At 47.2% G+C, this 27,672-nt stretch overlaps 1 protein-coding gene across 2 annotated transcripts in view; it reads left to right on the top strand.

The window, feature by feature from the left end:
- MRPS18A (mitochondrial ribosomal protein S18A) overlaps window positions 1-27,672 on the top strand; it is a 124,682-nt gene that overhangs the window by 82,046 nt on the left and 14,964 nt on the right. Inside the window, exons 1-2 of one of the 2 annotated variants that reach the window (XM_074989749.1) lie at window positions 25,192-25,294; window positions 27,303-27,513. In XM_074989749.1, the coding sequence (XP_074845850.1) occupies window positions 25,266-25,294; window positions 27,303-27,513 (240 nt within the window). In that variant the 5' untranslated portion in view covers window positions 25,192-25,265. Of the gene's footprint in view, window positions 1-25,191; window positions 25,295-27,302; window positions 27,514-27,672 lie in introns of those variants that run through there. The other variant, XM_074989748.1, reaches the window with a different exon arrangement.

The following is a 27,672-nucleotide window of genomic DNA, read 5'->3' as shown; positions in this document are numbered from 1 at the left end:
ATGTGTGGGCTGACATGGAAGGTACTTTGGCATGACTCCCAGGGATTTCACTACTACCTGGATTCTACAGTGATACTACAGTAAAGCTAGATGAGCTGAATCAGAATTTGGCCCAGGTGCTCTTCCCAATGAGAACCCATTTATGTTCACAGACTCTAGTGGCAGAATGGGCAGGTGAGCTTGTCTTGTTCAGTGTAGTTTTAACGAATTGGAAAAACTGGCTCTTCTTGCTATTTGTTTGCCGACCTCTGCTCTCACCTGTCAGTCATGGTGCCAGGATTCCTCTCTTCTCTTGCCACTTCTCTGCAACATGGAAATGTTCCCTCTCCTGGTTCGAAAGGTTTCTTATGTGGAGCAAGAGGCTGACACAAATTCACAGTAATCGTCAGATTATTATAGACCACAGATACCTGCCAGCTAATAAACTGCCGCCAGTTACCAGCCAACCCAAATATCTAAGCTATCTGTAGGAAGATCAGTGCTGGTCATCAGCAGGAGCTAAATCTGCTGATTGCCAGTCTTGGGGCAGATGCCTACACAGGCCACCAGAGGGCTTCCTGACAGCAACAGTTTTCAGCCACGACTGGCTTAGTTTGCATTGGAGCCAGTGGCAGGCTGGTGCAAGGCTCCTTTCCTGGTACAGATCAAAAGGTTTCTCATCAGTAATGGGGGTCTATGTTCTGGTTCACTGTGTTGTCAGCAGGAGACCAGGATTCTACAGTAAATATCTTATGGTTGGGGATTATTTAAATTGAATGTTGATAAACAACTCCCCAAAAACAATTTACCAAGGCAGGAAAGTACTTAACCAAGGGCCCCAATTAGCAACGCTCTCTGGAAGAACAGACTGTCTGAGAGTATCCCACCCTGGCTGGCCTGAGCTGACAGAGCCCCAGGCGGACAACAGCTGCAAAGGGCTGGCTCCCAGGAGCAGGGTGGGAAGGCTCAGCCAACATCTGTTCCGCTTTAATCTCTTGTTCCTCTGTGTTTTGATTTGGAGCTTTTCTATGTAATGAGTTACACTCCCTGGCTCATCCACAGCCACCACACTGAACTACAGCTCTCTGGGGCTGTGCTGGGAGAGAGGAGCTCTTACGGCACTCACAGCCATACCTGGAATGCTTTCCGGTGCTCCCCGGGGTACCCCGCTGCAGGTGTACTTCTGCTGGTTGTATCTCTTCATATCCCACCAGAATCCACTCGTGTCCGCAGGCCACATCAAAGGAGCTCAGGTGCAAGAGGCTGGAGAGTTGTTTCTGTTTCACTTCTCTGAGCTCACCCTTTCCAGTTGTTCTAGTTACAAGATACTCATGCTAGGATAACCTCCAGGGCTTCCTTTTAATCACACCCAGTTATACAGTCTCTGTCTGCTACTCCCACATCTGCAAGGCCTTTGCCTGCAGGACAGGGGAGCTTTTAACTTCTTCTGTATGCTGATTAGCATACTCCTTGACAATATCAGACAGGGAACAACAGTATACTGAATCCTAGAGATCTTCAACAAATGCCATGTGCTGGGTCAACTTCTGCTCCCTGCTATGGGTGCTCAGTGAAGCATGGGGATGGTAGCCAAGGATGATGTCCCACTGAGAGGACAGTTAATTTGTCACACATAGTCCTTCCCCATTCAACCCCTCACCAAGGAGGGACCCAAAGGAGCATACAGAGTTAGGGTTTGAACAATGAAGGTCTCCCAGTGATGTTGAGAGTTTCTATAGAATCTACAGGGGGCCTGGGAGAGGAAAGTGGTCTTTTCTCCAGACAATGTGAGAAACCTCAGCTAATGCTATCATTTCCTGTTTGGTGCTTCATGCTGTCCCTTCTGATCCTCTGGGATCAGGAAGCACAGAAGGATAAAAGAGCCCTCTCTCTACCTCCAATCCTTCCCAGTGTGATGTTCCAGTATCGTTGCTAACACTCAGCATTCCCCCAGAAGCGGAAATATGCAGGGACACTAAATTCTGAGTTGATGTAGAGACGTGCCTTCCTCATGCACAGAGTTGTGCTGCAATCAGAAGCACAAACACCTGGCAATACCCTGAGTGGGGAAAACATTTCAGATGGAAGGGGAATGTGAGCAGTATACAGTGGGATGGATTTCAGAGGCCAGTGAACCCAGAACAGCTCCAAAGAATTGTGAAATTACCTCTTCACATCCAGCTGTACAACAAAGTCCCATGGCAGGGGAGGAAGAACAAAACATGGGGCCCCAGGCAGAGCAGGGGTGCAAATCTCTAAATGAACTACACCATCCCTTGAAGACCTGGCTGGCTGCTTTGGTGACAGTATTCCCCTCCTCCCTAAATCAAGAAGACAAGGGAAGGAACAACAGCAGCTTACAGCATGACAGAGCTGGGGAGAGAACTCAGGGAAAACTTGGCTGCTGTCCTGAGAGGCAGAGATTTCCTTCTGGTGAGGTGGCAGCATTTCCTCAATCCAGGCTACATAGGGATCTTCAGTTAAGAACTAGCAGATACTTTGACAACTTCTATATCATGGCTTCTGAACTAGCCAGAGGAAAGTGCTTCATCAGGGCTCTTTGTTATTCAGGAGAAGCTGCTCCCTCAGAACATTCGAAACCCGCAGAAGATTGGTGCTGCTGTTGAGTGAATAAGTGAGAAACTTTCCCTTTTTCTCTCACACTCTCAATAGCTTCATTTTTAAGAGGCTGATAAAAACGGGATGTGATGAGTTCAAGTGAAAATCTTTAACTGCTTCCCCTAGGAAAATAGCCTGTGGACAAGGGAGCTGCACAGCCAGGGAGGAACTGCCAGGAAAAATAAACAGGCATCCAGCAGTGGCTGCCCCTTTTGCGTCTGTCACCTTCCACTTTCACAATAATCTGTAGTGCATCCCTCTTTGTGCTCCTGTGATCTCCACACAGGTTGGACAGATGAGTGCATTTTTGGACACCCACAGGCCATAGCTCTGTAGCCCTGGAATAGTGGGGAGGGAGGTGCTGGAACCCTACACAAAGCTGTGGAGAACCTCTTCCTCAGCCTGGTTCCCTTCAGTCCTTCCCTCCCCTTGCTTGTCTGTGTACTGCCTACTTCCTGAGAGCATGGAACCAATGGAAATAGACGTGCTAGAAAAAAACAGCCAGAATCACATTAGAAAGGCAGTGGCTTGTGAGAGGGATTATGTCACGTCGGCTGGTGTGTAACACTTCCCTCCTTCTGGGCTGGTGGAGCTGCTCTTTAGCATGGATGGTAAAGGCCCAAGTTGGGTTCCATCTATGGTGCTGTAAAGGATAGGAGGGCTTGAAGCTCAGACCCGCCAGACAAACTATCCAGAAGCTGAAGGAGAGAGGGGTTTGTTCCCTTAGATCACAGCCAGCAGTTCCCACAAAAAAGTGCCCCTTCTTGTTTTGTTCTTGCCCAGACATATATCCAGGTTAGAATCAGTGACAGAGTCTAGAACAAAGCCATCTGAATGTTAATTAACTACTAAGACCTTAATCATGCTGGGCTGCGGAACTTGGTGTTAATGCTCTAATGGCATGGATCCTTCTGCATGCAGTGACTGCAATGGGTTAGCACTCTGGGGCTGAATCTCTCTGACCTCAATATGAAGAAATATGGCAGCAAACTGAGTAAGGGGATGGAGCTAAACCCATTTGAAGATCAATGTTGCTTCCCTATCATGCTATCACTGGTATAGGACAGTAATTTAACTGAACCATTAAAAGAAGCAGCATCTCATTCTTCTTCAAGTGATTGCTCATGTCCATATCAAGTTGGGTGTGCACGGATGCACACCCAATTGCCGGAAGCTTTTCACCTTAGCCAGTAGCCATAGGGCCAGTGCAGCACCCCCTGGAGTGGCGCCAATATGGCAACCAATATATGCATCGCCCGGCCCCCCACCCACTCAGTTCCTTCTCGCCATGCTGCCAGTCATTGGAGCTCTTGCTTTCTCTGCTCAGTTCTTTAGCTTGTAGCCTATTGTAGTGTAAATAGTTCTTGAAGAAGTGTAAATAGTTTCAGTAATTCTTAGTTAGTGTTTTAACTAATAACTGAGGAGGGGCCTTCCGTCCCCCTCGGTGCCTCAGCACTGGAGAATACCTGGCTCCCCAGGCTTTAAGACTTGTTCAAAATGTGGCAAACGTATGCCCAAAAGTGACCCCGCTCCTTCAGCGTGTTTGATTTGCTTGGGGGAAGGACCCTTGTGTGATTGCTGTCCAGTTTGTCACCTTTAAACCCAGAACTTTGAAAGGTAGAGCCTAAAGCCTTAAAGTCCTCTTAGTGGAGGCGGGTCTTAAACCTCAAGAGTCTCCAGCAGAAACGGAGAGTGGAATCTCCTCAGTGCAAAGTGCATCGGCACCATCAACCCTGGTGCTGCCTAAGGACTCCCAGCACGGAGGGCAGGTGCAGGCACTGTCACCTTCTTGGCACCATAGGGGTCAATCTCTGGTGCCGGTGAAGAGGAGAAGGCATGAGAGGCATCGCTCACCAAAGTTGAAGCGGGGCAGCTTCAAGTCCAAGGCTCCAGCGTGCATTGCCGAAGGGCAGGAGGTGCATCCATTGAAGCTGGTGTGGAGCAGGAGCCCACAGGTGCTGGACTTGCCCTCAATGCTGGAGGCATTTTGAGTGGCACAAGGACTTCTGCAAATGATGGTGCCGGGTCCTCCTCCATCTATGGAGGACAGGTGCCATAGCTCTGAAACGGAGCGATCGGGGCTCATAGACATGACACCGGCGCCAACCCCTGTGCTCACATTGACACTGGCACTGACATTGTCTTCAGTGCCAAGCACTCTGGTGCTGACCCAGCAGACTGTGGGCCAGTTTCAGGTGCCTTTTACTCCAGCACTGGCATCATCTTCAGCATGCTTGACATTGGCACCAACTCCAATTGCCGCACCGTGGTCATCTGCTTCTGAGTCAGCATTAAAGTCAGACTCCTTGTACTCGAGCTCCAGATGGAGCGGGAGCTCGAGAAGGTCGCACCATAGCCGTCATAGGCACTGTAGTCACCGCTCAGACAACACGGGTAGGCCGCTGGCTTCACAGGTGGCTCAGCAGTGGCCCTTCTGGACCCCTTGGGCATTTCATGAGATGCAGGGCCAGGCCATTGGGGTGCATTTAATGGTGCCGGGGGCCCTGCCGATCCTGCTCTCGGCACTGTCGACATCAGTGGGCACCCCACCACCGGAACAAAGACAGGAAGCGGCGGTCATTGTGGAGCCACCTGTATATACCTTGTCAGCGCCAACCTCCGCACCATCTTTGGTGCTGTTGCAGTGGGACTGGACCCCTTTGGTGCTGGTGCCATCCATAACTGTATGTATGGTGCTGATGGGGCAGGCGCCAGCCCAGGCACCAGCACTGACACAAGTGCAGGGAGCAGTAACAGTGCCATTTGTGCCACCTGTGGCGGGGTTTTCTGGCCAGCCTGTGCCTATGCCAGCTCCGCCTATGGTGCCCCCTCGGTTTGCTCATATTTCCATGGGGGGCCAAGTGCCTGAACAGGTCACTACTTTCTCCCTGGATGAGGTGGTGAGAGGCTCTTTGGCCTCACCTGTGTTGGAGGATGGCAGGACTTTTCAGTAGCCTCTTAAGAAAGTGGCCCAAAACTTGGGGGTACAAACAGAGGAGGTCCAGGATGAAATGGATGGCGTCATGAACATTTTGTCTTCTGCAGGCCCCAGCATGGTGGCTCTCCCCATCATCAAAACATTTGCCACCAAGGCTAAAATAGTTTGGCAGACCCCTGCTTCCTCCCTTCCTACAGACTAGGAATGAGAGACGGTACTTTGTCCCATCCCAGGGCAATGAACATTTGTTCATTCACCCCCCGCACCTGACTCCCTGGTAGTGGACACTGCTAACCATAGAGAGCGCCACGGGTTCCAGTGTCCTTCCTCAAAAAATAGAGAAGCTAAATGCTTGGACCTCTATGGGACGAAGGTCTATGCAATGGGAGGGTTGCAGTAAAGAACTGCTAACCAGCAGGCTCTGGTTAGCAGGTATGCTTATAATACAGTCAGTGCCCTGTCTGTGTTTTCTGGGATGGTACCACCCAAAGCCAATCAGGACTTCACAGCCATGGTGGAGGAGAGCAAACTGATTTCAAGGGAGGCCCTGCAGGCAGCATTGGATGCTGTGGACACTTCCACAAGGGTTATGGCCTCCAGAGTGGCCATGCACAGAGGGTCTTGGTTGCAGGTTTCCGGCCTGCCTCATGAGGTCCAGCAGACAATCCAGGACCTCCCCTTGGATGGCCCTACCCTATTTTCAGATAAGACAGATAAAAGACTGCATACTCTGAAAGACTTGAGGGCCACTCTCTGCTCCTTGGGTCTGCATACACCTGCCAACCAATGCAGGCTTTTTAACCTCCGTCCTCAGCAAAGACCATTTCCACAGCCACGAAGAGACAGCAGTAGAAGGCAGAACAGGATGGGCAGGCACTGTTCAAGCCAACAACCTCAAGGCCACCAAAATGGCCCACAGGGACCCAAGCCTCAGTTTTGGTGGCACGGTCGGGAGCACCAACCTGATCTCACCCACACCAGCATCCCCACTTTTTTTTTTTTCGCCTATCCCCCTTTTACCATACATAGTGCAGCATCACCACAGACTGGTGGGTCCGACATATGGTAGAGAGGGGATATACTATTCAGTTCTCTTCATACCCCCGTTCCCAAGCCACTTCCCTGTCCTTCTTCAGGGACTCCTCTCACAAGATCCTGTTATGGCAGGAATTGCAATCCCTCCTGGGTTCTGGGGCCAAAGAAGAAGTTCCTCCCAGGTTCAGGGGACAGGAGTTTTATTCCCAGTATTTCCTAATTCCAAAACCAAAGGAGGGCTTGAGACCCCTCCTCGACCTAAGAGGTCTCAATAAGTTCATGAAAAAGATAAAATTTTATATGATATCTCTGGGTCTCCTACTCCCAATGCTGGAGCAGAGGGATTAGTTCACGGCTCTTGACTGACAGGACACATATTTCAGTCTACCCTCCTCACAGGAGGTTTCTCAGGTTCATGGCAGATGGGAACCATTATCAGTTCACAGTCCTGCCTGTCAGTCTGTCTGCAGCCCCAAGGGTCTTCACCAAATGCATGGTGGTAGTAGCAGCGCACCTACGCAGGCAAGGGATGCAGCTGTTCCCGTACCTGGATAACTGGCTAGTCAAGAGAGTCATTCCAGGGAGACGGTGATTTAGCATGTATAGTTGATCTGTCAAACCTTTGTAAGCCTCTGTCTGTTGATCAACGAGGCAAAGTCAGTGTTGGTCCCATCTCAGTCATTAGAGTTTGTGGGGGCATGACTGGATGCCAGGTGTGCCAGGGCATTCCTGCTGGACGACAGGTTCAGGTCCATGGGGGCCATCATCCGAGACATCCTTGCAGTTTCCACCACGATGGCCAGGTGCTGCCTGCATTTGCTGAGCCACATGGCAGCATGCACCTTCATGGTACGGCACACCAGTTTAAGGATGCGCCCTCTACAGCTATGGCTATCATCAGTGTATTGCTCTGTAAGAGACAGTTTAGATTTGGTGGTTATGGTGCCCACACAGCCTTTGTCGACCCTGCACTGGTAGTTGGACAAGGGGATCGTCCTCACAGGAGTTCCCTTTGCACCTCAGCAGCCCTCACTTTCCCTTGTAATGGAAGCTTCAGACCGGGGGTGGGGAGTGCACCTGGGTCAGCTACAAACCCAGGCTCTTTGGAGTGTGTCAAACCTTCGGCTCCACGTAAATGTGAGGGAGCTCATGACCATCAGACTAGCATGTATGAGTTTCAAGGCCAATCTGATGGAACATCGTGTGTCAGTCAGTGCAGACAACATGACAGCAATATACTGTACCAACAAATGCGGGGGGAGCACACTCCTCTCCCCTGTAGCAAGAGGCCATGATGCTCTGGGACTTCTGCATACAGCACAATGTCGTACTGCAGGCCCTTTGCCTGCCAGGTGTGCACAATTCACTGGCAGACCGACTCAGCAGGTCCTTTATGGAGCACGAGTGGTCGCTGTACCTGGAGGTAGTTCATTCTATTGTCCGGAAGTGGGGGTATCCCCCGATGGACCTGTTCGCCTCCCACCTCAATGCGAAATGTGGGATGTTTTGCTTCTACCGCAATCAGAGCCCAGGGTCCTGGGCAAATGCCTTCAGTGTCCCCTGGTCGAGCAGGATGATGTATGCCTTCCCTCCGATTCTGCTAGTTCACAAGGTCCTCCTAAAGATTCATTCAGAAGGGGCATTGATCATCTTGGTGGCACTGGCACAGTCCATCAGCACTGGTACTCAACCCTCCTGCACCTGTCGATCCGCAAGCCGATAACATCGCTGATCTGGCCGGACCTGCTGACACAAAAAGAGGGGAGACTGCAACATCCCGGTCTCCAGTTGCTGCTCCCCACAGCATGGATGCTCCATTGGCTGAGCTTGCCTGTTTGGCTCCCGTAAAGGAAGTAGTGTTAAATAGTAGAAAACCCTACACAAGGGTGACTTATTTGGCTAAATGGAAAACGTTTTCAGTGTGGGTGTCTCACAGATGGCTATCTCCTATTCCATTGATTCTAGATTACCTATGGGGTCTGGTACAGGAGGTCTTGTCCCTCTCCTCAGTTAGGGTACACTTAGCTGCTCTCTCAGCCTTTCACCCGGGTCATGAAATGTCTCCTGGGTTCTCAGACCCTGTAGTCAAAAGGTTGCGGAAAGCTTTAGAAAGAATCAAGCCCCAGGCTCAGGGACCACTGCCGACATGGGATCTCAAGTTGGTGTTAGCCAAGCTTATGGGGGGGGGGCCTTTTGAGCCCCTGGCTACCTGCTCCCTGCTGTTTCTGAGTTACAAAACAGTGTTTTTGGCAGCAATCACCTCAGCCAGGAGGATATCTGAGTTGATGGCATTTTCAGTGCACCCCTTGTGCACAACGTTTCACAAGGATAAGGTTAGGCTGAGACCACACCCCACATTTTTACCTAAGGTGGTCTCTGCGTTTCATGTTAACCAAGACATTTCTCTACCGGTATTTCACCCAAAGCCCCATGCTTCCCTGGGGGGAGAAATGTTTGCATACCTTGAATGTTAGAAGGGCTCTGGCCTTCTATATGGATAGGACTAGACCTTTTAGAAGAATGCAGCAACTCTTTGTGGCAGTTGCTGGTAGGATGAAGGGCCTTCTGGTATTCTCCCAGCAGATTTCCTCCTGGATAGTGACGTGTATCAAGGAGTGTTACAAGCTTGTGGGGGTTCCTCCCCCTCCAGTTAGGGCACACTCCTTGAGAGCCCAGGCTTTGTCTGTGGCATATTTGGCACAAGTACCTGTCCAGGACATCTGTCGGGCAGCCACTTGGTCCTCAATTCATACGTTTACAGCACATTACACTTTGACACAGCATGCACGGGAAGACACTGTGGTGGGCAGGGCTGTCCTGCAGTCTGTTTGGGGCTCCGACCCCACCTCCTAGGCATTGGCTTGTATTCACCCAATTTAAAATGCACATGAGTAATCACTTGAAGAAGAGAAGACAGTTACCTCTTCCGTAACTGGTGTTCTTTGGGGTCTGTTGCTCATGTCCATTCCCTAACCCTCCCGCCTTCCCCACAGTCGGAGCAGCTGGCAAGAAGGAACTTAGCGGGTGAGGGGTCCGGCGATGCGTATGTTGGTTGCCATATTGGTTCCATTCCAGGAGGTGCAGCACCAACCCTATGGCTACTCGCTAGGGCAAAAAGCTTCCAGCAGCTAGGCATGCGCCTGTGCACACTCAACTTGGAATGAGCAACAAGTCTCAAAGTACACAAGTTACAGAACAGGTAACTGTCTTTTCCCTTAAGTGGAGAATAAAGCAGAGAAAAAATTATTCTTATCCTGCTTTGCTGCACTGCTGCTGCACCTTTGAAGTCAATGTAACTGAATCAGTCAGGATAACTTGCATTGCAAATGCCCAGCCCCTGCCCCAGGCTTTCCTGCTTTTCACTGTCATCTCATTAGACACATAGCAGTTGTATCCTTTTGCCCAGGATAGTCACTCTCAAACAGCTACCTAAATTAGTTTATACTCTGCGAGGCACACTAACAAGCAGTTCTTTCTCTCTCTCTCTCTCCTGTGAAAAAATTTTAAAGATGACCAAATTTAATTTTTGCTCAAAATAAATAAAACAAAAAAACTGTGGATTTTTTAATGTTTTCTTTGGAAAAAAACAGTTTCTGATTTTTCAAATAATCCTCTCCATTTCTCTTTGGAGGATTGTACATCACAGCAGCTGTCTGTGAGCTGCTTCCTTCCCCCTCCACCCACCCTGCCCCTGTCTGTGAGAATGTGAAATATACAGCCCGTGCTCTGAGGGCACACTTTAGAAATGGGAGGGGCCATCCTCCCTCTTTTCCCAGGGCTCTGCAGTGGCCCCAGAACACCCTTTGTGTTTGAGTGTTTAATATTTTAATAAAATGAATCCCAAATCCTGTGCCACTGGGAGGCAGCTCTTTGACTATAATCATTTTCCTTATAGATTAAGTGAGCCTGTTTTGCTTCCTGCCAAGCATTTTTAAGGGTCAGGCTACCCTTTCACATGTGCAAGGGGCTCTGAGAACTCTGAACCAAAAGGAGGATCCTAGCATTGACACCTTCCAAGAGCCACTGTGGCTCATGTCCAGTAAATTACACGTCACTGAAGAGAAGTAAGGATACAAGGAAAGTGGAAGCAATGGGCAGACGCACACGCCAAGAGACCACGGGAAATGGCCATTCAAGAATGAAGAAGAACTGTTGGCTGTGGGGATCGTGCTCAGTTACTCCACCCCATGCTTTACACAGAAGGAGGTACTGCAGGGCATAGGGCTGGAGCACTAGCTGTGGGGTGGGATGCCAGCTACTTCAGTCTCTGCAGGCATCACACAAGTAACAGACTTGGAAAAGGGGGAACCTGACAGAGGTCTATAAAATCATGACTGGTATGGAGATAGTGAATAAGGAAATGTTATTTACTCCTTCACCTAACACAAGAACCAGGGGTTACACTAAGAAATTAACATGCAGCAGGTTTAAAATAAACTAAAGGAAGTACTTCTTCCCACAACATGCAGGCTTTCTGTGGGGCTCATTGCTGTGGAGGTGGTGAAACCAAATACTATATGGGGGTTCAAAAAGAATTAGATAAGTTCATGGAGGATAGTCCCCTTATGGCTATTAGCCAAGATGGTTAGGGATGCAACCACCTGTTCCAGGAGCCCCTAGCTTCTGACTTCCTCTGGATGATGACATGAATCAATCGAGTGCTTGTTCTGCTCTTATCAGACAAAAGGAATTAAGTACTCTAGAAATGTAGACTGTACTTATGCAAAGAGAAAGGAGTTGAATTCCCTTTACAGCATCACGTTTAACACGGCCATGGCCTGGGGCAGCTACTCCATCAAGCACCAATCATCCAGACAGGTACTTAGAGATGGTGCAGGCTTTGTCTTACCTCTCATGGAGATAAGTTGAAGATATTTCCCTTTCCTTTCTTTCCTGCCCTGCTTCCACTGTCCCATGGGAACATACCAGGTATTTCCAAGGCTGAGTGTCCATGGAAGAACACTGTGTGTTCCTCACTTTGCTCCAAAACACTCTGGAAAAATGCCATGCTGAATCCAGATGCTCACCCTGCCCCCACCCATGGCCACTGCCTATAAAGTTGCACAAGCCTGAGTTGAACCACACTCTCCTATGTGCTCTCAGTTAGGAGGCAAATCACCTTCACAGTATTGTGGGGGGTGGTATTACCACTCTGGGGGAGGAAAGATGCTAACTGGGTGAAAGTGTCACAGCTTTAGCCCCACTTTTTTGGTCAGCCTTCAGTGCTGATCAGGTATGATCCTGCAAACTATGTGAGTTCCTAGGCTATTGAATCTACTCTTTGTTTTGAGCAATGTACTGTGAGGCTAAGGCTTAGCCAGGGCTAACACTCAGCCAGGGCTAATACTCAAGGCTTCTGAGACACTGCAATGCTAGCCTGCCCCCACACAGGACACCAGCCTCTGAGCCTCCCCATCCTATTTCATCCCTGCAGCTCCCATCATTCAGGTATTTTACTTCTCTCCCATAGATAAAAGCTGTACATCTTCATAGGCTCTGGGGCTCAAGGGAAATGCCAACAGAAAGAAAGGTCATGAGGACAGGTGATATTCAGAATTAGCCTAGAATTTTAAGAGTTAAACAGAGCAGCAAAACTTCAGCAAAACACAGCAAGAGGTGGAGCCTCTAGGCATAAGAATGGAGTTTTAACAGGATGCTACACACCAAGCTTAAGGGAAGAATGAGAAGACAACACAAAAGCATTTGACAATCAAGAGGGTGTATAGATCCTGGTGCATTCAGAGGCTGGAGTGTGAATTCTGGTGCTTGTCTCCTGCACTAGGAATCCTACCACATTTAAATGGTGGAATGATTAATCCTAAAATCCTTCCTGCCCTGGCCTGTGATCATAGGAGTGAAAGTAACTTACATTTCTCACACATACAGTACGTCTACACGTGCAGCCAACATCGAAATAGCTTATTTCGATGTTGCGACATCGAAATAGTCTATTTCGATGAATAACGTCTACACGTCCTCCAGGGCCGGCAACGTCGATGTTCAACTTCGACGTTGCTCAGCCCAACATCGAAATAGGCGCAGCGAGGGAACGTCTACACGTCAAAGTAGCACACATCGAAATAGGGATGCCAGGCACAGCTGCAGACAGGGTCACAGGGTGGACTCAACAGCCAGCCGCTCCCTTAAAGGGCCCCTCCCAGACTCAGTTGCACTAAACAACACAAGATACACAGAGCTGACAACTGGTTGCAGACCCTGCGCCTGCAGCATAGATCCCCAGCTGCCGCAGAAGCAGCCAGAAGCCCTGGGCTAAGGGCTGCTGCCCACGGTGACCATAGAGCCCCGCAGGGGCTGGAGAGAGAGCATCTCTCAACCCCCCAGCTGATGGCCGCCATGGAGGACCCAGCAATTTCGACGTTGCGGGACGCGGATCGTCTACACGGTCCCTACTTCGACGTTGAACGTCGAAGTAGGGCGCTATTCCTATCTCCTCATGAGGTTAGCGACTTCGACGTCTCGCCGCCTAACGTCAAAGTTAACTTCGAAATAGCGCCCGACGCGTGTAGACGCGACGGGCGCTATTTCGAAGTTGGTGCCGCTACTTCGAAGTAGCGTGCACGTGTAGACACAGCTATACTGTCCTATCACCCCTGCTCACCCCACCCTCAAGAGGAGTGGACCATGCTATATTGGGGCTGTTGCCTGTGTGCTCAGAAGCTGGAGGAACTAGCATTTACATCACACAAATTAGGGTGAAAAAATCTTATTATGTCTTGCGGACCAATGTTGAAAGAAATTTTCTGTTGTTTTGTCCAATCTAGTTTGAAAGGTTCCAGGTGACAGAGCTCGCATCACATTCCTTGGGAGGATAACTGACTTCTACTTCAGTCGTTCCCTCCTCCACACCCACTCCCACCACGTTTGTTTTTTTCATTCACATCTTGCATCCCGGCTGTCATGCAGATGATGAGTTATCTGCACACTGTTGGTCACTGGTCTGCACCATGCTTCCCACACTGGATTCTTGTTCTTTGACTGAGATTCCTACATAAATAGTAATAAAACTCAACATGAAGAGAGGAACATTTTCTTGTCCTATTTCCTCTAATTACTCATAACTGTACCTCCTTTGATAAGACTGAATAATCCCTCCATCAGGGCTATTTACACATTACAGCTATCTGGAGATTTATTGTGTCATTCCAAGGAAACTAGACACATATTGGCCGCGTCTACACGTGCACGCTACTTCGAAGTAGCGGCGCCAACTTCGAAATAGCGCCCGTCACGGCTACACGTGTTGGGCGCTACTTTGAAGTTGAAATCGACGTTAGGCGGCGAGACGTCAAAGTCGCTAACCCCATGAGGGGATGGGAATAGCGCCCTACTTCGAAGTTGAACGTCGAAGTAGGGCACGTGTAGACGATCCGTGTCCCGCAACATCGAAATAGCAGGGTACACCATGGCGGCCATCAGCTGAGGGGTTGAGAGACGGTCTCTCTCCAGCCCCTGCGGGGCTCTATGGTCACCGTGTGCAGCAGCCCTTAGCCCAGGGCTTCTGGCTGCTGCTGCAGCAGCTGGGCATCCATGCTGCATGCACAGGGTCTGCAACCAGTTGTCGGCTCTGTGGATCTTGTGTTGTTTAGTGCAACTGTGTCTGGGAAGGGCCCTTTAAGGGAGCGGCTTGCTGTTGAGTCCGCCCTGTGACCCTGTCTGCAGCTGTTCCTGGCACCCTTATTTCGATGTGTGCTACTTTGGCGTGTAGACGTTCCCTCGCAGCGCCTATTTCGATGTGGTGCTGCCCAACGTCGAAGTTGAACGTCGACGTTGCCAGCCCTGGAGGACATGTAGACATTATTCATCGAAATAGACTATTTCGATGTTGCTACATCGAAATAAGCTATTTCGATGTAGCGTGCATGTGTAGACGTAGCCATTGTTACATTAATGTTTTCCCCATCAGTCCCACTAGCTCTAAGATTCATTTTCATTGCTGTTCTTAAACTCTTTCCTATTTGTCAATACTTTTCTGGTGGCACAGTGCCTGGAACTGAATACAATTCCAAGTGTGTGGTCTTTGTGTATATGACTCCAGGTATGAGAAATTGCCATCAAGTGGCTAGCACAAGATGGGTGTGATTTAGGTAAAAATTATAATACATCTGCAGCATATAGATTTATTAGTGTGCCAGAGCTGTGGAGAGGATGACTATTATTATTTATTATTTGTACCATAGTGTCTATGCATCCCAATCATGGACCAGGACTCCACCGTGGTGTGAGCTGTATGAACACCAAAAAAAGGCAACTCCTGCCTCTGTGTGTAGAACTCATGGCCATATTGGCCAGTTCTTGCTGTCTAGTCTGACCCCCCAAATCTATGCATTGCAGCTTTCTGTGTTTCTTCTTCTGTTTGTGAATCCTGCTGTACTTAGAGGGTAGGAGGGGGAATCTTGTTTCTAGTGCCCTGGAATGTGATATCATGTTGTCATCAGAGACTGAGCTTGTGAACCCTGGACTAGAAACATAGGAATTATCAAACTGAAACAGACGAATAATGACCCATCTATTCTGGGAGATTGTCTTCAATGGTGTCATAAAACTGCCAAAATATAGGTGATTGTGTGGTATTGTGCAATGGTAGGACATTTCTTCCTTACCAAGGCCAGCGATTCTTGCATGCTTTGAGCCATGAGACTAGCCCCCATAATTTCACCCTAGCCAGTGTCACTTCAAATGCTGAGAGAGGGGTTTGATTTTGGAGGGCTTTTTGTTTGTATTTTCATATACCTCTCTAAATACTCTTTTTCGATTCTTGCTGAACTGTTTATCCTTGATCACTTTTGCTGCAGTGAGTTCCATGGGTTAAGCATATGCCATATAAAATGTATTTCCTTTAATCCCTTTTTGATCAGGTACATACCCCCATGCTGCTTCTGAATAATATTGGTTACACACAGCGGTTGAACCAGGCACAATGAAAAATGAAGGCCAGCTGGGGAGGCACAGGGTGGAGCTATAAAGGCAGGAAATCAAGAGCAGATGGGGTTGAGATAGGAACTGTGCAGTTTAGCTGTAAAGCATGGTGAGGTATGTGGGGAAACAGGAAGGCTCTTGCAGGCTAGGATGGAGCCCATGAGAGACAAAATATTTCAAAGACACAGGACTGAAGCATGGTTCTGTGGCTGATTCTGATACAAACATGGAAACTAGACCTCTGGGCAGATCTTGGCAGGTGAGACTCATTACAAAGCAGGAAAGGCTTGAGGAAAGGCTGTTATGAAGGAGTCCAGAAAGCAGGGGCTGTATGTCTGACCAAGCAGACCTTAGCTCAGGGTTCAGCAACTTTCTGAGGTGGAGTGATGAAATTTGACCTTTTGACTACTATGTATGGTCTGAGTGCCAGTAATACTCTTTAAAATCACTAATAGTCCTACTTAAAATGGCTTCATTAATAAATAAATAAATGAAGATGCAGAGCTGTACTGTACTGTTTATGTGGTGGTTGGTAGCATTAGCTGGTCTTTGTTAATCCACAGGTGGCAACGCTTTGAGCAAGCTCCAGGCTGCATGGGTGAAGAGGGATGGAGCTGAGCTCCCACCTCTTGTGCTGATGAAAATTGGTATGCATGCCATTTGTAGCACCCCTGCTGGGGGTTGCTGACCTCTGCCTATCTTCTCACCCTACAGTCCCTGGATAGGAACCTGGTGTAGGGGTTGGCTTGAGTTTCTCTGCCAATCAGTGAGGAAAGGGGGTTGAAGCCCCCCGATCTGGTGAAATAAGGATGATTTTAAAAGAATGAGAAAAGGATGACTGGATCAATGGGCCCAGACTCAGAAGCTGGAAATCTGAAACAAAGCCTTGGAAGGATTTGTTGGACTTTCTGGCACCCTGGAAAGGGTGGGGCTGAAAAGGTGAAGGACTGCGTTATGAGAAAAGGCAGACCACCAGAACAACCATTGACAGGGAGCACTAGACAGGAAGGAACTGCTACAGCACACCCAGCCACCTGCAATGAGTCAACCTTTGCATGCAATCTTAAATGTTTCTGTTATTCATCAAGTGCCCTCTAGTTCCTCCATTATAATTACAAACAATGGTGCAGGACCTGACCCACTAGCTGTGGTGATTAGTAATAGTGCTGGCTGCCCCACTGAATGCTCAGGTTTTCCTCATGTCTCCTCTGTCATAATGAGACCAAAACCTGGAGCCTGGGGATTCAGAGTAGCTGAATGTTGGCCTTTTAGTGCCCCAGTCACAACAAGGGATGTGGGTCTAAGTACAAGTGGGGCTGTGATACCCCACCATGGGAAATTCACTCAGTTGTGGCTCTGTACTTCTCTGGTCATGATATAAGGGCCATCAGGCCAAACCCAAATGGGCAGTGGTGTAGTCAGCACTACTGCTCCTTTCTGCTGCGGGGAATCTGTTATTGGGAGGGTCCAGTGTCACTGACAAAATTCCTCCCAGCCTGGGCACACAGTGGTGCATATAACTGCTTTCAACATGCTTTAACTTGAATTGGCCCATGTAAATTTCACCTGCTATCATGTTTTCCAGCCGCCTAGCTCTGTGCTCTGTACTGCTATTGGTGAAGGCAATGCCAAAATACCCATTGACTTCAGTAGGAGAGGAGCAAAAGTCTTTCTTAGGGCCTTTGGAAATTCTTCATGGCCCTCCCTCTTGAGTAATTTAATAATGTTCAGTCATAAACAAATCAAGCTTCCTCACTTCCTCATTCATAGAATGACAAATTTTGGTCCCACTGAAGTCCTGGAGAACTATGGCATTGAATTCACAGGGAGTGTATTTGACTGATCATGGCCATCACCTATCTTAGTGGTGATTCCTAGAGGTACCACACAATTAACCTCTTCCTATTGTTGAGAACTGACCATTTATTCCTACTCTTTCCATCTCTCCCTTCTCCAGGCAAGATGGCAGTTGCACAAATGAAATGTACAATGTTCTTCTGTCAGGCCCATCACTGAGTATTAGAAGGCAAGACCAGGAATGAGGACTAAGTGGAAGGAGCTTAGAATGTGATCAGTGATAACTGTTGTTGTTGTTGTTGTTTGCTTTATTTTATTTTATCATCAGTTTAGACCCAGAGATACAGGGTGCTGTGCAGGAAGTGTTACTTTGTTCTGAATCATTGCTAGTTAGCATGATGGGGGAAACTGCCTGCCACTTCTTTGTCTCTGCTGGCCCCTCTCACACTTGATTGCTGGGGTTTTTGTTTGTTTTTTTTATTGTTTATAATATGACCTGAATGCACTCTTGGCCTGACCCTTAGCCATATTAATTTATTCTGGTCTTTGTTCTTCCCTCTGACTTTTCTACCACAACACCCTCAAGAAGTGAATCATCTGAGGCATTCTCTTCCAGGAAACACTTATTTATACCTACGTAGTCTTGCAAGTAAAAAAAAATAAAAATCACCTTCTTCCATGCTGTGCCCCCAGCCTTTGGCCAACTGTCATCTTAGTTTTGGGATCTCTTTCCATCTCTACCCCACTGTTTTGCTTGTTGTGTGTCAGCAATTTGATATTGGCAGAGCTTGGGGCTAAGTAAGGTGCATGGTACACTCTGGGGACTGCAAAGCAATAAACACAGTAAGTGAGAAGGTTTCTGCAGCAGCCTCTTGTTTTGAGTTTAATTCCCCACAGGATAGTCTAAAGCCATTCTTTTAAAAAACACTTCCAGTTTAGAGTCCCAACAGCGTGGCTGCTTGGGATTAAACCACCCAGACAGAATCTCCAATTTTGATGTTCTCTCTCACTGAGTGTGCATCCTTCACTGCAGTTTACTTATGTCTGCAGTGGGGTATAGTTACCTGTATTAGCCAATCCTGCCTACCTCAGCCACTCTCACTCTCTGACTCAGGTTCAGTGTTTTATAGCACAGTAGCATCAGGACTCATGCTCCAGCACAGAAGCACTCTAGAATACTGGCCCAGAATTTTCATTGCCAGGCTACCCCACGCACTCGAGGATCCATATCCGAAGGCACTAACACAATCTCTTGAGTTCAACAGGACCCACGCCCCAAGAGTAATAGATCCAGAACTCCCTCACTCAGACTCTGAGTAAGATATCCCAAACCTTACCACCTCTGGGTAGCAGTGATCCAAATAAACAGTCTTGGATCTGAACATTGCCTTTGGTTGTTGGTTGGCTTTTTTTTCCCAATGTTGCTGAGTCTCTGAAACCAGCACATGTAGCAACTAATCATCTGGTTCCACCTGGCTGTTGTGTAACTTCTCCCCTGCCTCCCCGCAACCACAATCCCACTTCCTACTGTTCATGTAATGGACTCATTTTCATTGGGAAGTGCCTTGAGGACTCTCTTAGCTTCCTAACTAGCAACAGAAGAGGGTAATCATTGATGGAGATAGCAATGAACATTTGAGAGCTTTCCTGAGAATGAAATAGGTAGATATGGGGCTTAAATACTACAAGCCACTCCAGCTAGGAAAACACAAACTTTTATTCCCATACGTACAACAGTAGACAGTGGGAAGGAAGTGTGTGTGGACAGAGAAGAAGCAGGGTGCTGTATAGAAGGGGTGTGGAGATCTGATGACAAGGTGTTGGGACAGTAGGTGTGGACATAGGAAGGAGATCCTCTATGATTCATCCAGGCCACTAGCAACTACTTGAACCTAAGTTTTATGTAAGATGTTTTGATGCACCAGCCATTGTGGAGGCCTCGTGGACACACTTCCCATGGGAGGAGGGAGGTGATGCCTCTAGCCACTCAGCTGTAATGATTTATTTGCCGTTAATAAGATTTAGGAATTAATGGCTCAGAAGTGCTTAGGAGTTCAACATTTCTTACGACAATATAATAATCAAAGCTGAATACAGAGGCTGCCATTCATGCTTGGGGCAAAACAAATCTCTATACCAGGCCAGCTGAATCCCTTGAGCCCACTGTTTCCTTTGGGAAGGGGACATCTTTTCCTGCCCATTGTGGGTACTGAGGAGCAGATGGACTTCTTCCTTGGGCCCCAGAACCCAGCCAGAGGCCACAGACTCACTGCTCAGCCACATGTTCAGTGCAAGAGAGATGAGTTCTTGGTCTGATGTAAACCATAACAAAAGGGTTGTGGGACAGTTTGGCGGGATTTGTATGTGCCTGGGAAGAAACTATGGCCCAAACCAGAGCCAACAGATCCTTGGGAAATACACTGTACAGAAGATCTTTGTGTTATTAAAAGCTGAATATGTGGATTTTTCCTTATGAGGCCATTTCTGGGCAATGACATATACAGGCATAGCTCAAAGATGAACTACATGCCAGATCTTCCTCCTTTCCTCTTCTAATTATCGCTAGCATTGGACGGATTTGGTCCTTGAAAACAACTGGGAGATGTGTAGGAGGTTCAGCCCTAGAGGGAGAGGAAATCTTCCCAGACCTCTCTAGTGACCATTGTTCCCTCTAACCTTTTCCATACATGTTCAGGATAAATTTTATGTGTACCCAGGCATGTGTGAATGTGCACTCCCTGTAGGAACCCAAAACTTAGTTGAAGACACTCTGATAATCAGCTGAACAGTATTTGAATTGCTCCTGAGCAGCTGCACGAGCACACAGCTTACAGGGAGCGCTGTTAGTGACCAGCTGTGGATAGCCCACAGAGCTTTGGAACCTAGTGGAGATGGCAGGAGGTGTTACAGTTCTAATGAAAGTGCATACAGAAGCCAAGACAAAAAGGAACACACAAGGAAGGTCCCAGAATGTGCAGGACAGTACTCCATGCTGCACGAGTATACTCTAACCAGCAAACTGTAAGGTGCCAAGATGAAGAGGTGACAGTTTGTCTCCCCAGCATGTCAGTGAGTACGGGCTCCTTACAAAATTGTTACACACTGAGGTATTTGTTCCCTCAGTGAGATTCTCAGAGACACTGAAGCTGACTTAGTTCCTCAGAAAGACGGACTATTAACCAAGGCCAGTGTGACCAGAGATGCACTTCCTCTAAGAACATAAGAATGGCCAGACTGGGTTAGACCAAATGTTCTTCTAGCTCAGTATCCTGTTTTCTGACAATAGCCAAGAAGAAATGGACAGAACAGGTAATTACCAAGTGATCCATCTCCTGTTGTCCATTCCCAGCTTCTGGGAAACAGAAGCTAGGGACACCATCCCTGCCTACCCTGGCTAACAGCCACTGATAGACCTTATCTTCCATAAACTAACTTAGTTATTTTTTGAACCCTTGTCCTAAGAAGAAGGACCAAGCAATAAACTCAGTCAAGAGACTCCGAGTGACTCTGAAGATCATAGGGCTTGTTTTAGGTTTTACAAGTTACTGTCTTACCACAAGATATAAAACCACAGGACTGAGAGTCAGGACTCTTGGGATCTGGTCACTGACTCACTGGGTAACCATAAATAAGTTTCCCTCTTGGTGTCTGTTTTCTTTTCTCTGTAAAACAGGGGTAAGGCATAAGATATTAACTTGTGGGGCATAAGTCACTGATGTTTAAAGGCCTTTGTCATCCTTTGATGAAGCCACTAGAACAGGAGAAAGGTGGGGAAATCACATCTACCACTGATGCCATGAACTCCTTATGCCCACCAGAGGGAGCCCAATACACACAAAAGTATAGTACAGTACAGCACTATCTCCAGATCTGAAGAAGTGGGTCTGCCCCACAAAAGCTCATCCCTAATATATTGTTTTGTTAGTCTTTAAAGTGCTATATGACTGCTCTTTTGTTTTGTTAGGATACAGGCTAACTCTGTTACTACACAAAATTACAGTACTTCAGTTTCTCCAGCTGCCTTTTGGCCTATAGCATAGGAGTTAGATATATAGAGAGAGTCGGTGCTTAACTTGTGGCTGAGCTCCCATACCTCTGGGTTTGCTGCAACAGTTTTGAATGTAAAAATGCTGAAGCCACAGAATGCCTTTCATTGCAAATTGAGCACTGGAGAGACACTTTCAAACCCAAGGTATGACCAGATGGCTTTTCAATCAGCAGGACTCAGGCTCTTGTCTGTGAAGCCACTGCTAATAGTGTGTGGAGAGCTTGCAGGTTAGGCTGCAATAGTGACTTTTGCTTGTTTCCAGCTGCTGCACTAAAGTTAAAATAATTGAAATAATAATTGAAATACTCACTATTACTTTGCCATGAGAGTGTTTGCTATAGTCATTATAGGGGTGATATGCAATAATTAGTGAGAACAAGTGCAATAACAAAGGGGAGGAAAAATGTCCAAAAACTCTCTATTAAAATGCAATTCTTGCTCTTAAAAGGTTTGTGATATCCCATAATTGATGCTGTTTGTGCAACGGCTGTGGGCTGCAAACATCTCTCAAACCTTGGAGTTATATCTGCTAGACTGAAGTGTAGTAAGGCAAATTTCTTTGCCTCCTCCCCGCTTTTTTTCTGAATGATATAAAAGCAGGTAGTCCAGGGGAAGCTCAACAAAGTCACGGAACAGCAGGTCCTGCTCCTTACTGTTTTGAATGCAGACAGGCACAATTAACAGACAGCTTAAAAAAGAGAAGATTGTTATTTGAAGCCTATCTGCTATGAAGATCATGAATTCCACAGCTCAGGTAGTCAGAGCCACTTGGGGAATGTCAGCAGGGTGAGTGGGGATTTAATTTTCTCCTTAATGGGTGATGGGTGCATTAATTCCCTGTCCACAATCCTGCATATTTCATCCAATCAGATATGGTTTTAATAACACTTGTGTTTTTGATCTCCTTAAGGACCAAACTGGGGAGTATGAGCTCCAGGGCATCTCTTGATTTCCTCTTGCAGCTCCTGGGTGGAATATTATCCTGAGAGTGTATGTACCTGTGTGTGTGCCCTAGGTATAATGGAGACAATTCCCTTCTCTCTATTCCAGGACCAGTAATGTGCCTGGGATTCAATGGGACAAATTCTGTATCTTTAATTAGTGAAAAGCAGTGATGTTAAAATGGAACTGTGAAGCCCTGCTGTTAATAGTCACCCACCCTGTCCTTCCTTGTATCACTAATGACTCCTAGGAAGACTGAAATAAATGCAAAGATAGAAATTATTCTTCTGTATTGATACAGCTTGTTTGCATTCAGTCTTTCACTTACTGTGAACAATGAAACTGGAGAAGCATCAGCTCTGCTTTAGAGTCTTGTCAATTTCGTGTTTGTTCCTGGTTCCTGCTGCAGCCATGGTCACGGAAGGTTTCCCATTTGTAAACAGTGGAGGATGATAATCCTTTATCTCTTTCCTTGACACTCCCTTCAGATGAATGAGTTAATGTTTGCAAAGTTTATTTAAGGTGGGAAATGTGATACTACTTAATTTAATGCTATTCTGAATTAAGGTTGTCTTCCTAATGTTCATCATTCAGACTCAAGGGGGCTTTCCCTCTTACAGTGGGGGTATTCTGCAGTAATCTAAGCAGGCGCAACCACTGACAACATTTGAACCCACAGCTGTACAGAACAGTAGCATTGTCGTTGTTAGTAGGACAGATCTGCAGTAAAGCTCTAGGGTGAAAATGCAGAGAGGGCTGCCAGTTGCTGAATTAATTTGCAGCTTTTCTGAAGAAAGTCAGCATATTGTATGTGCTCAACCTCTGTTCGTTTCAGATGCATCCAGGAAAAAGGGGAATGAAGTACATAGTAAAGACTTCTGTAATTAAGGCCAGACAACTTCCTGAGAAAATGCCTGGACTTCAGACACACATTAAAATCCTGGGAAAGTCTTGTTGAATTCAGCTATAGCAACTCAAATAACAAGCAGTCCTGCAGCTCCTTAAAGATTTTATATAGCGGGGAAGAAGGAAGGAAAAAGTGGGTTACATGTCAGTAATAGGACCACAAATAACAAGCTGTCCTATAGCAAATTTATTTATTCGATAAAGAGATTTCATAAGGTTATACCAACTTTGTCAGATGAAGGTTAAAGAGCTTGAACCCTCAGGGTGTCTCAATAAGGGCACGCTTTGACCTTCCTGGATATTCAATAAAAAGTTAATAGTAGCCATTCTTCTCAAAAAGGATTTTACCACAATATTACGTAGGGAGACATCTGAATTTGAATTCATTTTGCAAATTTGACACTTTTAAATTAGGCCTTATCTTATGCATTACAAGGGCAATTTCCCCACCTGTGATATCTCTAGGAATGGCACACATCCCACTTAATTTAATTTGCTTCTTCTACTGGTTCTGTTAGTGACAGGTAACCCCTTCTTCCCCTCTCCCCGCCTCCAAAATCTGAGGAAGTGGTTTTTATCCATAAAAACTCATTATCTAATAAACATATTTGTTAGTTTTTAAGGTGCTACAGAACTGCTTGTTTGTGAAGCTACAGACTTACAGGGCTACCCCTCTGAGTCTATAGCAACTTCTGCCAGGTGTTCTACATTTTGGCTACTAGAGGTAGAAGTATAACAGAAAATTATTCCTGCTTGCTGGGCAGATATTGCTGCTGTCCAAGAGCAGATGATTTCCCAAGATTCCCCTGCACGCTTTCATTTCAGGGTTTCCTCAATTCCTTACAGACAAAATTTCAATACTTGTTAGAGCCCTATTTAAAATATGATTTTTGTATGTCAGCCATACCAGAATCATCACTTACTTATCTCCCCTTGCCAGTGTTTTTTTTGTGCCAGTACTCACTGGTACTGAGTACCAGCACCTCAGCAGTCCCAGCCATGGCATTGACTAGGGAAGAAGGATGGGAAGCTGGCTGAGTACCAGCTCCTCTTTTTTTTTTATACGAAAAAGGCACTGCCCCTAGCCTCCATTTTATGAATGGCTCAACTGTCTCCCTTTACATCTTAACTGAAGCCCATTGGATTCCCCTTAGCCCTTTGGCAGCAGTAACTCATTCATGTCTTATCTTTCTCTTTGCAGCCTAAATGATCTGTGTTGATTCTCTTCCAGCTTTCCTTGCACAGGGATTTAACCTTTACACCTTTGACCCACTTCCGCATCTAAAAGTATGAATTTCACAAAGTGGGTCTTTGCCCACAAAAGCTTATGTTCCAATAAATCTGTTAGTCTATAAAGTACCACAGGATTTCTTGTCATTTTTGCAGATACAGACTAACATGGCTACCCAGCTGGTACTTTTCCTCATCTAACTGCACGGGCCACTTCACTTGTATTTACTGCTAAATAAGAAATAATAAAGATTTCCTTGTGTAAGATGTCTCCTGGATACTCCATTATAACTCCTGCGTTATAAAGGATGTCAGACTAGCTGATCATAGGGTCCCATCTAATCATGAAATATATGAATTGCTCAATTTCACATTGATCACTGCATAGACACAGGAATTTTCTTCTCCCATGAATGAAGTACCAGCAAGTCGGGGACGTGAAATACAGCAGCCATTTGGCACCAGTGATACTGCAGAGCACTTTAGGACAAGAAGTGAAGGAGAACCCTTTACCCACATGAGATCTCAATGACATGTTAGGGAGACAAAATAGGATGCTCTAGGCTCAAATGCAGGTAAAACACCCTGATGCTTAGGACAGAGCTTCGCTTTTTTTGTCAACTCCAAAGCACAGGTGGATTGGAGAGGTCTTCAGGTGGCTGGGCCATCTGCAATTCCACATTAAGGCAGCAGGTGGCATTAGCAGGGTATATATAGGTAATTTGCAGTGTCACTCAGAAAGCAAAGAAAGCTGTAGCTGTTGGGACCTCTGTGTTTCTTAGTCCAGCACTGCAGTTGGGCTGAGGACTGCAAGTCACAGGCACCTGTACAGACATGTGGCAGCAAATCCTTCAGAGTGTCCGGTGAGTGCAGCAGGTGCAGGAGACCCCTCTGGGGGAGTGTGCTAAGGGGTTGTGCTGTTAGTCATGCAGAGTCATGACAGGGGGTAAAGTCCAAGCTCTGGCACTAATCTAATGTTGGGGAAAGAGAACTACCTGGTGTAGCCATTCTATTCCATTTGGAAGGGTCACCTGGTGGGGGGGTGGTTGACTATGCATCTCCTGACTGTGGTCACAGAGAATGCTGCTGGTGAGCTCTGCTTTGGGGCAGCCAAGGGGCTGCTGACCTAAGCCACCTGATGTGTATTAGTGATGTTAAAGCTGCTCAGTGCTGAATTGGTGCCATAACCTGCCATGATACTCTGTGTTTCAGGCCTCCAGGCAGCTAAACCGTTTGAGATTTAGGCACAAAGGGATTCAATTACCTGTTGCATAAACTGCTTAGCACCCAGAAAGCACCATGAAAGAGTTAGCTTGGGTGTTTTTGTTCTCAGGAGCCCTGCCCCACCTTGGCAGTCAGAGCTGGCAGGTGCTGTCTGCTGAACAACTTGGCTGGGACTCTTTAGCAACTGCTGCCCCACTTCAGTTACAAGGGTCTCCAGTAATTAAGGTTGCCACTATCGAAGTTTTCCCTGGATCATTCCTTTTTTGAGGTAGCTGTCCTGAGCAATCTGTCAGGGTGCTCAGGGCACACTGCCGCTGGCCAGTTTTATTGACTCAGGACCACCCACCAGATCTCCTGGTTTTTGATGCCTCAGAGGAGGCAACCCTATCCTAGCAGGAGCTGCTTTTGTTCCGCATTGTGTGGGTGGAGTGTGAGTAACCTGAGGCTGCGATTTCCTCCTTTGTCACTGCTCTGGCTGACCATACAGCAGCCTCTCACTCTCTCTGTGTCCCCAAAAATTTCCTTTTCTGACTCTCCTAACTTCCTCCCCAGTCCCCCACACCTGGTCTAGACATAGCCACTGTTCCAACAGCTGTCAGAAAAGCAGGACCAAGGTCTGGAGAGAGAGACCATATAGCTGAGGGGTGGCTGAAAGGCTTTAAATTACAATAAATCCTCAAAAAGGGCATTTTGGAGATGTGATTAACCTGCATTAATGTGAGTTAAGTGCAGCTCAAAATCCCACTCCCCCAGCTCCAGCTCCAGCTCAACACCCACTGGCACTTGGTTTACCAGCATCACAGCCCTGTAGATCTTTACATCTTTGGGGAAATCCATGCCCCAGGTGACCTAGGAGATGCTTAACCCTATTATGAAACCATATTGGAGGCCCTGCAGAGAGGAGTCAGGGAGACTGTCTCAGCGCTCCTGTGCTGATGGCTCCTTCCAGAGGTTGACAGCAGTTGTCTGCCCTTGTCTCAGAGCCCACTCCTCCTGTGCACTGGGAAAGCTCCACCCAGTCCACTTAACCATCACACACCCATGTGCGGCAGTGACACAAATCCAGCTCATTACTGAACAAGCTGACACAGCTGCCAAGAGATATACACATATACTTCCCTCTCCCACTGGAGTGCTAATGTATTTCTGAATATTAGGCCTCCCAGTATCCACTGTGGCCTGTTCCCCAGTCTGTGCTGATATTTTTTTGCTGTTGAAAGTATAGGATTGCTGGTCACCACAAGGAGAGGACCTGAGTAGCCTTGTGACCAGTGACAGGACAGGTGTTGATTCAGGCTCCTCAACCCATGTTTCATTAGCTGCAGTTGTGGTCTACGAGGGGCATCAGTGAAAGCATAGAAGCTTGTCTCCAGCTGATGCAGTTCAGTTCAGCTCTTATTGAAACTGTTCTGTTTTCTAACCTGCTTCCAGGCTCTTAAGTTGGCATTGTAACGGCTCATTCATGGTATCCCTACCCTTGGGAGGGATACCTAGGGCCTGCTCTCCTGAGATGATGGGAACTCATGACTCCAGTTTAGTGAATCATGGGAGCTATGGGTGATCATCCATCCCTGCTCAAACTCACCATGTATGTATACAGGTCTTGAAGCTTTTGTTCCTGAATCTGGGTATCTTGTGCCTTTCTAGATCCCTTGAATATCCCCGGAGGAGTGCAATTCTGGCTCCTGCTGCTCTGGGAGCTGGGGGACTCCTGGTTTGTTGGCTCCTGTCTAGACGGAAGATCCAGACTCTAGACATGGGAAATGGATGGTGGGGCTCAGGCGAGAGGCCCCCACGAGAGAAAGAAGATGAGAGAATCCGATCCTTCCAAATTGAAACCTCAGACTGGGAAATCCAGGTATCATGGGCTGAGAAATAGGGAGCTGGGTGAGGTATCCAGGGAGGGACAGCTGGTAGGAAGTGGAAGGCAGAGAGATATAACTAGCAGTCAGATCCATCTGCTTCAAGGTGACGTCCTAGTGACCTTAGCTTTGAATTCAAATATTCTAGCACAGCT

This window comes from Carettochelys insculpta, chromosome 3, assembly GCF_033958435.1.
Source record: "Carettochelys insculpta isolate YL-2023 chromosome 3, ASM3395843v1, whole genome shotgun sequence".
Classification (NCBI taxonomy): domain Eukaryota; kingdom Metazoa; phylum Chordata; order Testudines; family Carettochelyidae; genus Carettochelys; species Carettochelys insculpta.
Note: the sequence above shows the minus strand (reverse complement) of the source record. Positions and strands in the feature narration are given on the sequence as shown.